The following is a 16,913-nucleotide window of genomic DNA, read 5'->3' as shown; positions in this document are numbered from 1 at the left end:
ATCGGCAGTCTTCATTCTAGGAATAGAAAATTGGCAGGCGGACTCCTTGAGTCGCCAGCAGTTGTTCCCGGGAGAATGGTTCCCTCACCCCGATATCTTACTGTCAATATGTTAAAGATGGGGGATCCCAGACATAGATCTGTTTGTCTCCAGGTTCAACAAAGTAATCGACAACTTTGTGTCAAGAACAAAGGATCCGCTAGCATGCGGAACAGATGCCTTGCTATTCCTGTGGAATCGGTTCTCACTGATTATATGCATTCCCTCCTATTCTGCCTGCGTCCACGACTTCTTCGCAGGATCAAGCAGGAAGGGAAGTCGTTGATTCTTGTGACCCCCAGTGGGGCCCAGGAAATCTTGGTATGCAGAAATCGTAAAGATGGCAGTAGGGCCAGACTTTCTCTCGCAAGGTCCGGAGTTCCATCCTACTTTATAAACTCTAAATTTAACGGTTTGGCTATTGAAACCACTCTGAAGAAGCGTGAGCTGTTAGGTTCAGTAGTTTTCTACCTTGGTTAATGCAAGGGAGCCGTCCTCCATAATTATATATTATGGAGTCTGGGAAACATGTCTCCTGGTGTGAAACAAGGAGCTGTACCCCAGGAAATGGGTCAAAGATGGAGTCCTTGACTTTCTGCAGATGGGGTGAGAAATAAAGCTGGCCTTGGGTGCTTTCTAAGGACAAGTCTCGGCCTTATTGGTATTTCAACGACCACTTGCTTCGCATTCTTTGGTTCATAACTTTATTCAGGGGGTAACACGGCTTAATCTCCGGTTAGGTAACCCCTGAACCCTTGGAACTTGAATTTAGTTTTGTCGGCATTACAAAACAGCCTTTTTTTGGCCCGATACGACATATTCCCTTGGTCCTTTTTGACAAGGAAACAATTTTTTTTCTGGTAACCATATCCGCTGCAAGAAGGGTATCAGAATTGGCTGGTCTTTTCTTGTAAAGAGCCATGTTTTTATTATTCACAAGGATAAGGTAGTATTGCGTCCTCATCCTACCTTTTTTCCAAAGGTAGTATCAGGTTTTTATCTAAACCAGGATATTGTTCTACCTTCATTTTTCCAGAATCCTGTTCTTTGGAAGAAAAATTGCTACATTCTCTTGATGTGGTGAGAGGAGTCAAAGTCTACTTAAAGGCGATTCCTCAGATTTGGAAAACGGATGTTTTGTTCGTGTTGCCTGAAGGTCCTAAAAGAGGACAGGCAGCATCGAAATCTACTATTCTAAATAGATTCGACAAGTAATCGTTCAAGCTTATGGTTTAAAGAGGTAGATTTCACCCTCTCAAATCAAAACGCACTCCTCTAGGGCTATTAGAGCTTCGTGGACAGTGCATCACCAAGCCTCCATGGCTCAATTCTGCGAGGCCGCAACTTGGTCTTCAATCCATACATTTACCAGATTCTGGTGGATGTAAAATGACATGAGGATGTTGCCTTTTGGCGCAGTGTACTGCAGGCAGCAATATAAATCCTCTGTTCTCATGGTGCCCTACTTTGGTTGTGTCTCCCTGTCACGTACCTAGTGGATGAGCCGATCTGCAGGGGATGGCCTCTCTTGCGGCTCCGACTCGAGGCCCTGGTAGGATGAATAGGAGGCACAGGAGTCAAGAGTGGCACGAGTGCCTGGCAGGATCAACAGCAGGAGGTAGGTCTGGAGTTCAGGAAACACTGTATAGAAGGGCCTTAGACAGGAGCTGGGCAGCAGGCTGGAAGCTGGAACCAGGATACTGGAACTGGACCACAGACTGGTACTGAACAGCAGGCTGGAAGCTGGAGGGTCAAACAAGCCGGTTCGGTAATCAGGCTGACGGATAAAGGTACCGGAGGAGCAGGCAGAAGAGAAGTCAGACAAGCCGGGGTCGGATGCAGGCGGATGACAGGGATGGTCGGAAGCAAGCTGGGTAAAGTACTGGAACAGGGTTTCAGGAATCAAGACACACGTAACGCTGTAGAGCAGACAGCAAAGTCCCAGTGTGATAGTCTGGTTTAAATAGCCCGTCTGGTGGTAATGGGCGCGCACATACGTGTGCGATCGCGCAACAGCAAGTTCAGGATGCCTGTTTCTGGCAGGATCTTCCTGACACTCCCTCCCCTTAGTTGGCATTGCTCTGGGACCTCCCCCATAGTAATTACTATGCCTCTGTGTCCCGTGATGTACCATTAAAGAGAATAGGATTTTTATAACAGCTTACCTGTAAAATCCTTTTCTTTTGAAGTACATCACGGGACACAGAGGTCCTGCCCCTCTTTCTAGTATACACGTGTATTTCTTTGCTACAAAACTGAGATACTCCCAGTATGGGAGGGGTTATATAGGGAGGCAACTTCCTGGTTAGGGTGTGCCAGTGTCCAGCACCTGTAGGTGGATTATAACCCACATAGTAATTACAATGGCTCTGTGTTCCGTGATGTACTTCAAAAGAAAATGATTTTATAGATAAGCTGTTATAAAAATCCTATTATTGGGCACTAAACCAAAATAGAAAATGTAAAGTGCAGCGCTAAAAATGATGTGATTTGAGATGACACAATGCATGTGTAGCATGTGATATCTGTAAAGTGCAAATGTGCAATACCAGCTTTAACTAATGTGCAATAGTAATACAGCCAAAAAAAAGAAGAAGAATGCATATACAGTCAGGTCCATAAATATTGGGACATCGACACAATTCTAATCTTTTTGGCTCTATATACCACCACGATGGATTTGAAATGAAACGAACAAGATGTGCTTTAACTGCAGACTTTCAGCTTTAATTTGAGGGTATTTACATCCAAATCAGGTGAACGGTGTAGAAATTACAACAGTTTGTATATGTGCCTCCCACCTAAAAGTAATAGGACAATTGGGTGCTCAGCTGTTCCATGGCCAGGTGTGTGTTATACCCTCATTATCCCCTTTACAAGGAGCAGATAAAAGGTCCAGAGTTCATTTCAAGTGTGCTATTTGCATTTGGAATCTGTTGCTGTCAACTCTCAATATGAGATCCAAAGAGCTGTTTCTATCAGTGAAGCAAGCCATCATTAGGCTGAAAAAACAAAACAAACCCATCAGAGAGATAGCAAAAACATTAGGTGTGGCCAAATCAACTGTTTGGAACATCCTTAAAAAGTGAGAACACACCGGTGAGCTCAGCAACACCAAAAGACCCGGAAGATCAGGGAAAACAACTGTGGTGAGTGACCGAAGAATTCTTTCCCTGGTGAAGAAAACGCCCTTCACAACAGTTGGCCAGATCAAGAACACTCTCCAGGAGGGACGAGAACATTACGAGGATGTGGATTTGAAGCTTCCATGCAAGTATAACATAAATTGGAACGGAGGACACCCTGGTGGTAGATATCGGAATAGCGGAACAGATTCTTTTACAAAAATATATGTTGTTGATTCAAGAAATTAAGGTGAGAGTTCTGTGAGCTCATTGATGGGATTATATACCTCTCAGCCTTAAGATGTGAGGTTTGTTTAACCTACTTTGGAGGAGCATTTGGACATAATTATAAAAATGCCTGAATAGGAGATAATCACCACATTGACTTTTATTTTTTGATGCCCCTGGATCTATGTACTAGTTCATTAATTGGACACCACTTATTAACCATATTTATTTGGCACTTTTTGCACTTTATCTTTATTGCTGTAGCGCGGGACCATTATTGATTTATGCACATATACAAACTGTTGTAATTCCTACACCGTTCATCTGATTTGGATGTAAATACCCTCCAATTAAAGCTGAAAGTCTGCAGTTAAAGCACATCTTGTTCGTTTCATTTCAAATCCATTGTGGTGGTGTATAGAGCCAAAAAGATTAGAATTGTGTCGATGTCCCAATATTTATGGACCTGACTGTATAACCAACACAATGCATAAAAAAAAACACACGTTATACTGTAAAGTGCAACAACATATAAAGTGCCACACGTGATATCAAATCACTGTGCACAGTACAAATTGCATGCGCGATTGCTTTTATAGACTGTTTACCTGTAAGGAATTTGTGTATGCAGCATTTGCCATTAAAAACACCCAAAGAAACAATATCATACTATTGGATTCTTTCTTTCCTTGCATATCTGCATTTCCTGATATTGAGGCTATCTTATAATCGCCCAGTGTCTGTAGAGGCTTTTGGTGGGAGGCGCTCAGGACAATCGGGACATCTTTTCAGTGGATCTTTGATCCAACAAAGTGCTTTGTGACCCCCCCCCCCCCCCCGAGTAATGGTGGTTGCAGGCTTCCTGGTAAGCATTTTATCTTACTGTGGTGATGGGTATCGCGCTGTCAAGCATTTGATCAACGCTCCACATCTCACATGGGATCCCTTCCATTGAATTCCAGCCATGTATGAACTTTCCACATTTTGCACTGTTATTTGATGTCACATTTGGCACTTTATGTTATTGCACTTCACAGTTTAATGTGTGTTTTTTTTTTTTTATGCATTATGTTGGTTATACATGCATTCTTTTTTTTTTTTTTTTTTTTCTGTATTACTATTGCACATTAGTTATAGCTGGTATTGCACTTTTGTACTTTACAGATATGCTACACATGCATTTTGTCATCCCTTATCTATAGTAGGTTTAAAGTAGGTTGCTTTGGGCAACACTTGCACCTCCTTTGTGAGTCATGAGGCCCATTATTTTTCATTATATAGAGAAAAATTCCTGTGCAAGGTTACCCTAACACTTGTTGGTGCATAAATATTAACACAACACCCATCTCTTTATTTATATACAACAAAACATCAGCATTCGACACCCAAATGTTTTTAAATTGATGTGCTTTTAATGTGTCATTTTCCAGCCGCAGTCCCTGCACAATCAATCAGAGTGATCCCACAGGGTGCGGACAGCACAATGTTGGCTACCAAGACTGTCAAACATGGAGCTCCCACTGTTACGGCTTCACAGGCAGCTGCTGCAGCAGCTTTGAGGAGACAAATGTCCTGCCAGGTGTCAGGTAATTTGCTTCTGTTTGATTGATTAATATTGACTTTTCTATCATAAATTTGTATGATTATTTCACTTCAAAAATTTTTTTTCTAACTTTTAGCCTCACTGACTGAATCTACCCTGCAAACTGTACCCCAGGTGGTCAATGTTAAAGAATTAAAGAGCAATGGGCCTGGTCCAAACATTTCCACAGTAATTGGGTAAGACTTCCTAATTATAAATTGTTTGGTTTCTAGCACCATGTTATAAATGTGTAAATTCGAGTTTCTTATTTGTACCTCACAGGACACACAGTAGTTTATATTCATGACTATTTGGGTTATGCTGCCACCACCTTCAGGTCAATGGACATTGCTCAAAATAAATTCTTCCAGCTCAGCTAAGCCTCAGTTTTGTGCTAGTGTCTGTAAGGGATGGATGTGCTTCCTTGTATCTCTCTAAAGATCTTTTGCTGTGCTATTGTTTTTTTTTTGTGTTTTTTTTTTTTCCATTATTCCTGGTCTGTTCCTTACACCTCAAATGTAGCAGAGTTAGGCATTATCTGGATAGGTCGCTATGGCCAGTAGGCCAAGAGAGACTGCACCTGAACCCCTTACCCCAAAAGCAGTGATGGCCTGTAATATTTGTTGAAAAGGAAAAGAAAGGCGCCTCTAAGAGCAGTATGCAAAATTTAATAAAGTGCACAAAGGGTTAAAAGCACTTACAAGATCGTTGAGTGTTAAAAAACATGATAAAATCAGGAGTCCTCATCTGAGGCATGTGCCCATCCTTGGCACGGTAGTAGAGAGCAATGTAAAGCCATCCAGCAGCTGTAAAGCATTTTTGTACGGGCTGGAGAGAGGAGGCAGCAGGGAAGATTGTGTTCCAGGTTCACTGCAGGACACACGAGACCGATGGCATCAGTGGAGAGAAAGGGGCGGTAACGCCTTTCGGAGCATGTCAGAGTTGCTTCTCCTCTAACCAAAGTGCTGCCAGAAGTGCCATCTCATCACTATCATCCCTCTGACCAGCTATCCACCTCCACCAGAGTGCCCTTATCTCCTCTCTGTAATGTTTGTTGGTCAGTGCTAGATATTGTGGGCAGTGAACTCTGGTATACAGGGTACCCAGTGACCTTGCTGGCAGGATGCTCTACAGGTCTAGGGCAGTAGTTCCTCTGGAGAGAAGGGGAGGGGATTCCCTGAAGGCCCTGTTGGGCTCACCCGCCATGCTGGGTCAAGATTGTGTCCGTTGGCCCTGCAGCTATGGACTGGTGAGTGGTGCTTTGTCTCATTGGAACATGTGGCAGTTCCCCCTACAATATTTTCATGTGTTTTGGGACTTCTGGGCAGTTTTGTATTATGGGGTTACAGCTACATACGGCAGAACTCAAAATGGGCAGTGATGTCATCATGGGTGCCATTTTCTTCAGTCGCAGGCACAGTACATGTGTGTTTTGAAGTGCCTGAGCCTACTCCGTGAGAGAAGATAGGATCACGGCACTCTGGGAGTCAGCCGGATACAATGTTTTCTGCCCTGCACAGTAGCTTTGCCACATTTCATCAGGCACAGCAAGCATTGGGACACTTGCTGGCTAATGGGAGTGACTGCCACATATGTGTTTAGGCTTGGACCCACACACTTCTCAGCTGGGAGGCCTCTTCCCTCTGGGTTCATGGGCCTTTATTAAACGTCAGCAATCAGTGGAATAATGGTTGGATGACCCTTGTTGTTGGGCCTGTTGGCACAGTTCTGTTTGTCTTATTGTTACCCATCCTTCCTTTTTATTGCTTGAGGATGTCCCATGGTATGAATACTATGCCTCGGTCTCCCTGTAGTGTGCGATTTAGGTTGGAGGATTTTGACTTGCCTGTAAATTCAATATCTTGGAGTACATTTTAGATCGCACCCTGATGGCTGAGTCACTGACAGATTTTCCCTGGTCTCTAATTCACCCAGAGAAGATGTTTGTTTGTGTCCCTAGAATCTGAGTAATGTACGTAGGGTCACTTTATCTCCTCACCAGTCCTTGACTACTTAGTCCTGGATAATTAGGATTCAAGTATCCAAAACGGACGAGGATTACTCTACTTCATGAACTGGGACTTCAGTACCAACTGCTGCAGCTCTACAATTATCCATCCACTGCTGACTCTGGCCCCTCTACAGGGCTCGAGCCTCCAAGGGGTTGACACATAGGTACACCTCTTAGACGCTCTGTGATATACACGTTATACGGCATTTGCCATGGAGGAGGCCTCTGTGTCAATTGATTTGGTGTCCGGACGTTTTTTTGTTTTCTATTTTTTGTATATTGTCTGTTTGTGTGTCTTTGACACAGCTAGCGTGCATACCCTGCATTGCTAAGCAGATTTTATGTTTCCCCACTTGGTGGCTGGTAATGCAGCACCTAGATTTTAGATGGTGATACTTTTGATTAATAAACTATATTCAATTTTGACTACTGCAGTATGTACTCTGTCATTTTGCAGCCTTTCTTTCCTTTTTCTTCCCCCCAATGGGGAATAAATATATTTTTTCTATGTATGAATACTCTGCCTGTATCCTGTACTGTACTGTACTGCAATATATGGGATTTACAGGTAAGTTAAAATTCCTCTCTTTTTGTACTCACGGTAAAATCCTTTACTGGGTTTGAGGGACAAAGGTCCACCCCTCTGTGTTTATCATGTTATCAGTACTGCTTGTTACAAATCTAAGGTATGTTGGTAATAGGAGGGGTACTCCTGGGCTGGCCTGTAGTATTTTTGTTTGCCAGTGTGCAATTGTCATATAGGTAACAGTATAACCCAAAAAAGGGAAAGACTCCCACAAATAGACTTCAAGAAAATAATTTTACAGTGTGTAAAAATTCTGTTTCTATACCCGCAGCTCCATCCAACTTCTGTGGCTATTTTAAGTTGATTGCCACATTTCACATAACTGTAAAAACAATGTTTATGGGGCTTGTAATGGGTTGAGAAATAATTTACTTGGATGTTCATTGTAACCATGCCTTGCATCTTTCCCTTAGGCCTTCTGTTCCACAGTCTGCTGCTCAGGTGATCAACCAGGTGCTAGTGACCGTAGGATCAGCTCCTGCTAAACAGGTATACAGTTTATTCAGTATTTTCTTGAGGAGATAAAGGCAGATTAATAACAATAGAGGTACGCAGGTCCAGCGTAGTTCCTAAAAGGAACCTGTCAACGTTGCAATACAGGAACTGTGATTTGCTGAAGCAATTACAGGGTTAGATGTTGCCTAAAGGCTGGAAATTGCTGCTCACTGGCTGACCTCTCATCCTAGGATGAATTAGGGGGTGACCTGTGACTGGGGGCACTCCAGCTGAAAGGAAGTATACTGTAGCTAAATATATATCTTTCATTACTAAGCCTTTATAACTTAAAATGGATTTTAAAGATTTGCTGTGTTTCAGGGAACATCTAGAAATGTTAACTATGCATAAGCAAAGTCCTTAAAGATTTACCTTTTTTGTTTTGAAATCTCTCTGAGAAAAATAGCAGCTCACTGCCTGTGCCTTGAGCCTCATAGCTGTATATCTGCAGTGTGAGTGTATCTAAAATACTGTGCCTATGAATCCTAGTCACTTGAGATTTTAAGATTTAAGGTTTGGTGCAGCTGACTTTTCTTGTTGCTAGAGAGTAAGCTGTACCTGAGGACCTGCAGTACAAGTATCTCCGTGCTTTGGTTTGTTCATTCTCTGGACATATACTTTCCTCACCTCCCTTGCTATAATGGTGGGATTATTCCTGCATCAGTCATTAGGAGGGCAGTTCTGACTAGAGGTGAGCTTGGGTGATCTCAAAACTCTAACCTGGAACTCTTAAACTCCCGCTTTTTTGTATTCCAATGAACTGTGGGCCTGGTCATTCCTGGTCCCCACCTGCAAACAAAGTTGTTAGAACAGCCCATGCAACCCTTCTCGCTCTCAACCATCATCGTGTTGTGTTTTTTTGTTTTGTTTTTGTTTTGTTTTTTTATGCTAGTGCCCTTAGGTGGTTGATTGTCCCTTTCTGATTTATAATTACAATTTTACTGGAAGATTTAAGACTGCACTTGTTTCTTCACGTGGAGAAATCACTTCTCCTGGCTGCATGAATGCCACTGCAGAAGGATGTTATCAGCTGGATCAGTCGCCCCTCGGCAAAACCTAGGGAAATCTGTGTTTGGTACTCACCTGCTGTACAGTAGTATAATGCAGTGCAGTTTAACTGGTGCAGAGCAGTTGCGTTCTTAATCCCTGGTACTTTCAGTCCCTAAAGGATCTATCCATGGTTTTGAGGCTATGCTGTCTCAAAGGCAAATTGGGGAATCACCAGCTGGTGGGTTCACCCCTGTGGAGGAGCCAGTACCCTAATGTGGCGAGTCTGTGTCTTTTACCCATTTCTCTGTGGGGTCCACCCCAATACCAGCTTAGACCTGGGTAGTCCTTGAACACAGAGTCCCTTCCTTGGGCATAGAGGGATGGGCTGCTGGACTGTTTTAAACCTTGTGCCACTTTAAACTGTTTGTGATGGTTCATGTGTCACATTCTGGCAGGCAGTGGCCCATTCTGTCTGCACGGTGCTGCCATTTGTAGGAGGTACACAGCCTTCCCCCTGGCTCCAGGCACCATCTTGAGCACATTGGTCTGCTACAGACAAGGACGCTATAATTTCTGCTTCCTTCCTGCTCCGGTTTGGGATCCAGGTTTCCCTGTCAGCCTGCCGTGTGTCCTCCAACAACCTTCAGTCGTGAGACCCAGAATGGCTACACCCCTTGTGCCCTGTAGCAACATTCTCTGCACTGATCAAAATTGTTAATACGCCTCAAGGGATCCCTGAACCTTCATGACAGAAGTCATACAGAAGGAAAATGGGATAAGGGATGTGGTCTTTGAGGCAGTTAACACTTCCTATCAACATTATCGAACTTGGAATCATTTGCTTATTCCTGCTGCGGTGTACCAATCAGCTTTAGGAGCAACCGACAAGGTTTGAGTCGAGCTACAGCACAGTCGTGTTTTTACATAAGTCATCAGAACGGCACCAGCAGTCTATTGAGAGGTTTGGGCTGAAAAGCATGCTCCAACCCTGTCCAGAGTAGACAGTTGGCATGTACTGTGTGACCATGTTGGTCCAGAAGGACTTGGACATTGTCTGACTCCTGGGCGACACTCCATGAGCTCTTGCAGGCCAGACAGACCTCCTGTCTCAAAGACCGGTCTACTATCCTGCTTCATGGTCGCTGGCTTTGATAGCTTGGCTGTGAAGCACCCAAGTCCTGAAAGATCAAGGTCTCCCTGATCCTGTAATTGCTAATCTATTTAAAGTTAGGGATTCAATATTATGCAAGGGGCATTGTTGCACTTGGAATGCCTATTTGGTATAGTGGAAGACACGGACGTTTCACCCTAGAACATATGCCGAGAGACATAACCTGTCGTTTCTCCAATCTGGGTAGGAGCAAAAATTAGATTTTTGAGAACCCTGAAGGGTCAAGACTGGGCATTGGCCATCATTCTATTTTAGAGACCGCTGGTCACTTATTTTCAGGTAAGGACCTTTGTTCAGGGGTGGCTCGCACCACTCCCCTTTGGGATCTCAGTTTGGTCCTGTCTGCTCTACAGAAGCCTCACTTTAAATCCATTAGGGATATTGCCTTGGCCGGCCTTGCTCACAAGGTGTTTTTTTTGTTTATCATGTCAGTGTGATGGGTGTTAGGAATTACAGCCTTACCCTGTAAAAAAAAACAAAAAAAAACAAAAAACCTTCTTTTTTCTTCATAAAGACAAGATGGTTTTGAGACCTTAGGTCTCCTTTCTCCCTAGGGTTTCCACCTAAAGCCCAGCACACACGATGAGAAAATTGTTCTTTTTTGATAACAGAACGATTTTCATGTACTGTGGTATTTGTACGAAACAAATCGAGTGACCAAGGCTGCACGTGATCAGAAACGAAAGAATGTGCAACGAAAACAATTATCATGTAAAATGAAAAATGTTCTCAAACACAATAAAATCATAGTTTGATTAAATAAAGATTCATACCCCTTAGTTGATTTAATAAAGATTGATACCCCTTATTTTGTGAATAATCTGTTATGTTGATAGCCCTGTGGGCTATTCTTTCATTTTTCTTGTAAAAAAATAGATTCTCACTAATTTAAAAAAAAATCTGTAAAGCAATCAAGAGATCAACTGTGCACGTTTCCAATATTTTTGCACAATGCATGAAAACTCCTCAGCACTCTTAACATGTATCGCTGTAGGCGTGGCTAAAAGAGGGGACACATGTTCATTACATCAGTTCCGATTACACGCTATAACATAGCTACGTACTTGGGAAGTTGTATTCTGTCAAACGGGACTTTAGTAACCCCCTAGTTTTCGATATGAGACTAGCATGGAAAAAATGCCCCAAAAAATATATTATCATTTGTGCAGTTTCTCATTGTATGTGCTAGGCTTTAATCGGGACATTGTGTTGCCTTCACTTTGTCCTCTCCAAAGCATCCCAAAAGGATCTCTGTACATTGTTTAGATGTAGCACATGCAGTGTGAGTTTATCTCTTGGACACTGCTTCTATTTAAACCTTGGATCCCCTGTTTGTCCTACCTGCAGACTCTCACAAGGGCTGTCCTGCATCTCATTTCACCATCTTTAGGTGGATTATGCAGATTATTACTAAGGCTTGCATCTTGAGGTATAGGAATCCTCCTTTCCCTGTTAAGGCTCACTTAGTTCAGTTGAGACCTCTTGGGCTTTTTAGCACTAGGTGCCTTTCTCACAGATTTTCAAGGCTGCCACCTGATCTCCTGTTCTCATGAATGTGAAACTTTACCAGGTGGATGTTCAGGCCTTTGCTGATGCCATCGTCTGCCCGGAATTGCTTCTAACTTGGGAACCTGATGCCCTTGTTTTGAACCTATTTGCATTGTCTGTTTTGTTGCCCACCATTCAGTTGCTTGGGGATGTCCCATGAGCAAGACTTAAAGGAGCCTGTGCCCTGTATTTTGCAATTAAAAAAACATACCATAAAACAGTAGGGCCCAGCACAAAGGATCACTAAAATTCACAGTTAAAAAGTGATCAGGGGGATTTAAAATAAAAAAAAAAAAAAGCACACTTGCACAGGAATGATGTGAGAGAACCGGTTCATTTATACTGATGAACTGGGGCTGGTGGATCCGAAGCTGGCTGAGGAATGAAAGGTAAGGAGAACTATCTGCTGTCAAGCTGGCTTGAAGCACTAGGTGATGAGAGTGAAAAGACAGTTTCCAATGTACACGGTATCAGAAATCCTACAGATTGGTCCATTAATGGAAGAAGGCAGTAAATTGTGGCTGGCTGTGTTTAACAGCTCTTCCTGTACTTTATGTCCATTCTGCAGCCAGCCTAGATACACAGATCGATCTGTAGGTTCTCTGATACAGCATACATTGGAGCCTGGTGCTTTATGAGAGCTGACGGTTCTCCTTGACTTCCTTTTGCCAGCTTTAGATCCTCAAGCCCAAGTTCAGCAGAATATAGCAGTTCCCTAACATCATTCCCAAGTTTTTGTTTTTTTTTCACCCCCACTGTTTAACAGTGAAATTTTGTGATCCTTTGTACCAGGCACTACTGTTTTTTTTTTTTATGGTATTTACTGTTATACTTTGACTATATTCCAGGCTTGCCTTTCAGCTACTAGCTGCAGGTTTGCCCTCCTTGGCTTCTTCCCATATTAACCAGCATTCTGATAGCACCAGTACCATGTACTTAAAGTGTCAAATAAAAGTGTAAAGGACTAATGCGCACAACCCAATTCTCACAGGATCAAGAGTACTAAAACAAAGAAAAGCTGCCTACATATGAGGTGGCCTCACCCACCCTAGATAGATAACGTAATGGGAGATCAAAAATATGTGGCGCTAGTCTATGTATAGCAATTAATGAGAGAAATGAATGCTTCCTTGCTGCTCAATACTAAAAAAATTTTTTTTCAATAGACAATGATCACTTCACCCTTTAGGGGGCAGTGAAATCAACGAGCTATAGGGTACTGGTGAATACAACAAAATATACTAAGTAACATCTAATAAATCAAGTATTCTTCAAAATGAGTGAAAAACTGTGACTTAGTGCTACCAAGACACATTTAAACAATGTGAAAAAATGATATATAATACCTCAAAATGTGTCATCCATATTATAAAATAATCTTCAACTCAATATATGATGAAAACAATACTAAAATGTAAAATGCAACACTATATCACATAATGAATAGCAAAGTGATCAAGTGCAAAAAACATGTGACATAAATACGCCCACGTGCATAATGATCCGACTCGGGAGTAAGTTCCCAGAGTGCAACTCCTCCCCCAAAGCAAACAAACAAATAATTTTTTTTTTTTTTTTTTTTTAAAAGTAAAAATAACAATAGAAATGAAAATGGTGACAATAAATGGTGATCAAAGTCCACAATAATGATACTTCATGCAATGTGATTCAAAGTGTCCTTATAAACGGTTGATATCAGCATGCCCTTAGCGTGACTCTGTGCTGGATTCATATACTTGGAAGAACTGGTGCAGCACACAGGTGTTTCCCCCAGCCTCTCACCTCTAGCAGCGGCCCCCAGTGGGCCAAGTCAGGCCAGTGGTTAGTAATCCTCTGTGTGTGATAATGCTCCAGCAGCCGTCCCCCTCTTCCTACAGGTGTATCTGGGTCAAATTCTTTAGCAAGTCACCAGCGCTCCCACCGGCCCCAGAATGACAATGAAGAAGGAGATGCTCCCATAGTAAAGTACTTCCAAAACACGTTTATTAAAAAAGTAGTAACTTACATTACAATCAGGAGATGTCAGCGGAATGACAGTAAAAACACTCAGGCTTCCGGGTACGGCCGTCCCCGGGAAGCGTCGACACCTGGCTCCTCCTACCCTGACGCGTTGCGTCACACCCACGTGACTTTATCAAAGGGATCCCTTTGATAAAGTCACGTGGGTGTGACGCAACGCGTCAGGGTAGGAGGAGCCAGGTGCCGACGCTTCCCGGGGACGGCCGTCGGAAGCCTGAGTGTTTTTACTGTCATTCCGCTGACATCTCCTGATTGTAATGTAAGTTACTACTTTTTTAATAAACGTGTTTTGGAAGTACTTTACTATGGGAGCATCTCCTTCTTCATTGTCATTCTGGGGCCGGTGGGAGCGCTGGTGACTTGCTAAAGAATTTGACCCAGATACACCTGTAGGAAGAGGGGGACGGCTGCTGGAGCATTATCACACACAGAGGATTACTAACCACTGGCCTGACTTGGCCCACTGGGGGCCGCTGCTAGAGGTGAGAGGCTGGGGGAAACACCTGTGTGCTGCACCAGTTCTTCCAAGTATATGAATCCAGCACAGAGTCACGCTAAGGGCATGCTGATATCAACCGTTTATAAGGACACTTTGAATCACATTGCATGAAGTATCATTATTGTGGACTTTGATCACCATTTATTGTCACCATTTTCATTTCTATTGTTATTTTTACTTTTAAAAAAAAAAAAAAAAAAATTATTTGTTTGTTTGCTTTGGGGGAGGAGTTGCACTCTGGGAACTTACTCCCGAGTCGGATCATTATGCACGTGGGCGTATTTATGTCACATGTTTTTTGCACTTGATCACTTTGCTATTCATTATGTGATATAGTGTTGCATTTTACATTTTAGTATTGTTTTCATCATATATTGAGTTGAAGATTATTTTATAATATGGATGACACATTTTGAGGTATTATATATCATTTTTTCACATTGTTTAAATGTGTCTTGGTAGCACTAAGTCACAGTTTTTCACTCATTTTGAAGAATACTTGATTTATTAGATGTTACTTAGTATATTTTGTTGTATTCACCAGTACCCTATAGCTCGTTGATTTCACTGCCCCCTAAAGGGTGAAGTGATCATTGTCTATTGAAAAAAAATTTTTTTAGTATTGAGCAGCAAGGAAGCATTCATTTCTCTCATTAATTGCTATACATAGACTAGCGCCACATATTTTTGATCTCCCATTATGTACTTAAAGTGTTACTAAACCCAGTAATATGAAAATAATTCATCTGCCCCCCTCCTACAGTGCCCACAGCTTATACATTTTCTTTTTACAATAAAATATATCCACTATATACCTTTTTGGCTGATCTGTATACCAAGTAATTATTCTCTCCAGCATAATAGACACAACTGAGCATGTGCAGTTCGGCTACTCTGCCTGTGTTAGCTGGCTTTCCCCAGATAGACAGGGCAGGAGGGGGAGGATCTATGCATACAGGGTAAAACAGCCTTTTTACACAATGCAGAGGATTAACCCCTTAAGTTTCACATTGAGTATAACAAGCATGCTATGCTGCATATACAGACAGGTTTTACTGTTTGGGTTTAGTAACACTTTAAAATAAGTACTAGTTGTAGTTTTGCCCATAAACTAATTTTATTTCATACTCCTTTTTGTACTTCTGTTTTTATTATTTGTTCTTTTTTTTACAGGCTCAGTTGCAGCCACCCAGTGGATTCAAGACACCATCTGCTTCAGCTCCTACCAGCAATGTCATTGCACAATCAGGATCTGGGTTGGCAACCAACAAAACGGGTGAGTTAATTAATGGAATCTTTCTTTAACCCTTTTTTCTGCCAAAGCTGTGTTTTTTGTTTTGTTTTTTTCTTGTTTATTTTCTTGTTTTTATGCACACAAGTTAAAATGCACATTTTAGACATGAAAAAAAATAAATATGGATTCTACTCCTTTAAAGAATTTTATACAGCATAGTGCTTGTGCTGTGTAATTTGGACCCCTTTAACACCTAAAAAACCTGGCCTGTTTCCTCTCCTCGCGTCCCGCTTATGTCAGCGGGGAAATCTCGGCCCCGCCCACTGCTTCTGTCAGACGGGCAGAGAGGAGACACGGCCGGTTACATGAGAGCCAGGAGCCGCCGTGAAACACAGTAAAAAAGGATTTAAAAAAAAAAAAAAAAGAGACAGCAGGGCACTGTTTAAAGAGACAAAACGGATAGTGTAAATAATGTGAAAGTGGGTTAACCACTTTAAGGCTCCCACACATTATGTATTTTCTGAAAGCAGAGACTCTGGAGAATGCTTGGGTGTAACTTTATTATTGTCCATGCATACTATTTTAGCCTAGAACCATTTTTTGAAGCTTCAGCTTCTAGGAGCAGAAAAAAACCTTTTTTTTTTTTTTTTTTTTTTTTTTTTTTTTTTTGGGAGCGATTTGACAGCAGAAAAAAGCTGAACGCTCCTAACTGCTGCTAAAAGCTGGCACAAAAACGACGCTACTATTATGAGTGTTTTTCATCCAGCATTTTTCTGGCTTTTTTTTTTTTTTTTTTTAGTGTGCATGGAGCCTTAGACCCCTGATATTTCTCCTGCCTTCCACTGCAGCTAATGGAACAGAGATGGTGCTTCAGTAGTTTCTTCCCCAGCCAAAGCAGCCGGGGTAAGTGACACCTGAAGCTGGAAGTAATGTAATAGAAATTTCTTTTGGGTTCTTTCTAATTAGGGGGTTATTCAGATATTCGCTGGTCTTCCTTCCTTCTACCCAGCAACCAAAATTAATTTGACCTTCAGTTCACTTTAGTTAACTTCAGATGTTTTTTTTTTTGTTTAGGACAAACCAGTTCAAAATTTGAGGCCCAGACTACAACTTCTTCAACTGGCTTGACTTCTGGTCTCAACAAAGCATTTTCTTTTTCAGGACCTAGGTAAGAACACCAGACAGAGCTGTCTACTGGCATTGTAACATGTGCAGTTCCAAAGAGTCACCACACTCCAAAAGTTTCTTGCTTATCTCAGCAATTTCTTTATAGTTCTTGCAGGCATCTTCATAAAACACGCAGGACAATTTCAAATCTCACGGCTCTTTATCAGGTGAAGTGCTAATTACACTTCAAAGGCAGCCTCATTAAAGTGTCATTAAACC

At 42.1% G+C, this 16,913-nt stretch overlaps 1 protein-coding gene across 2 annotated transcripts in view; it reads left to right on the top strand.

Annotated features, from left to right (window-relative positions):
• NUP214 (nucleoporin 214) overlaps window positions 1-16,913 on the top strand; it is a 179,739-nt gene that overhangs the window by 95,131 nt on the left and 67,695 nt on the right. For both annotated transcript variants that reach the window (XM_073630314.1, XM_073630313.1), the window contains exons 23-27: window positions 4,823-4,978; window positions 5,072-5,171; window positions 7,985-8,060; window positions 15,467-15,569; window positions 16,602-16,695. In XM_073630314.1, the coding sequence (XP_073486415.1) occupies window positions 4,823-4,978; window positions 5,072-5,171; window positions 7,985-8,060; window positions 15,467-15,569; window positions 16,602-16,695 (529 nt within the window). The remainder of the gene's footprint in view (window positions 1-4,822; window positions 4,979-5,071; window positions 5,172-7,984; window positions 8,061-15,466; window positions 15,570-16,601; window positions 16,696-16,913) is intronic.

The sequence above is a fragment of the Aquarana catesbeiana genome, linkage group LG05 (genome assembly GCF_042186555.1).
Source record: "Aquarana catesbeiana isolate 2022-GZ linkage group LG05, ASM4218655v1, whole genome shotgun sequence".
In the NCBI taxonomy this organism is placed as follows: domain Eukaryota; kingdom Metazoa; phylum Chordata; class Amphibia; order Anura; family Ranidae; genus Aquarana; species Aquarana catesbeiana.
The sequence above is the reverse complement of the archived record's forward strand: the minus strand, read 5'-3'. Positions and strand labels throughout refer to the sequence as shown.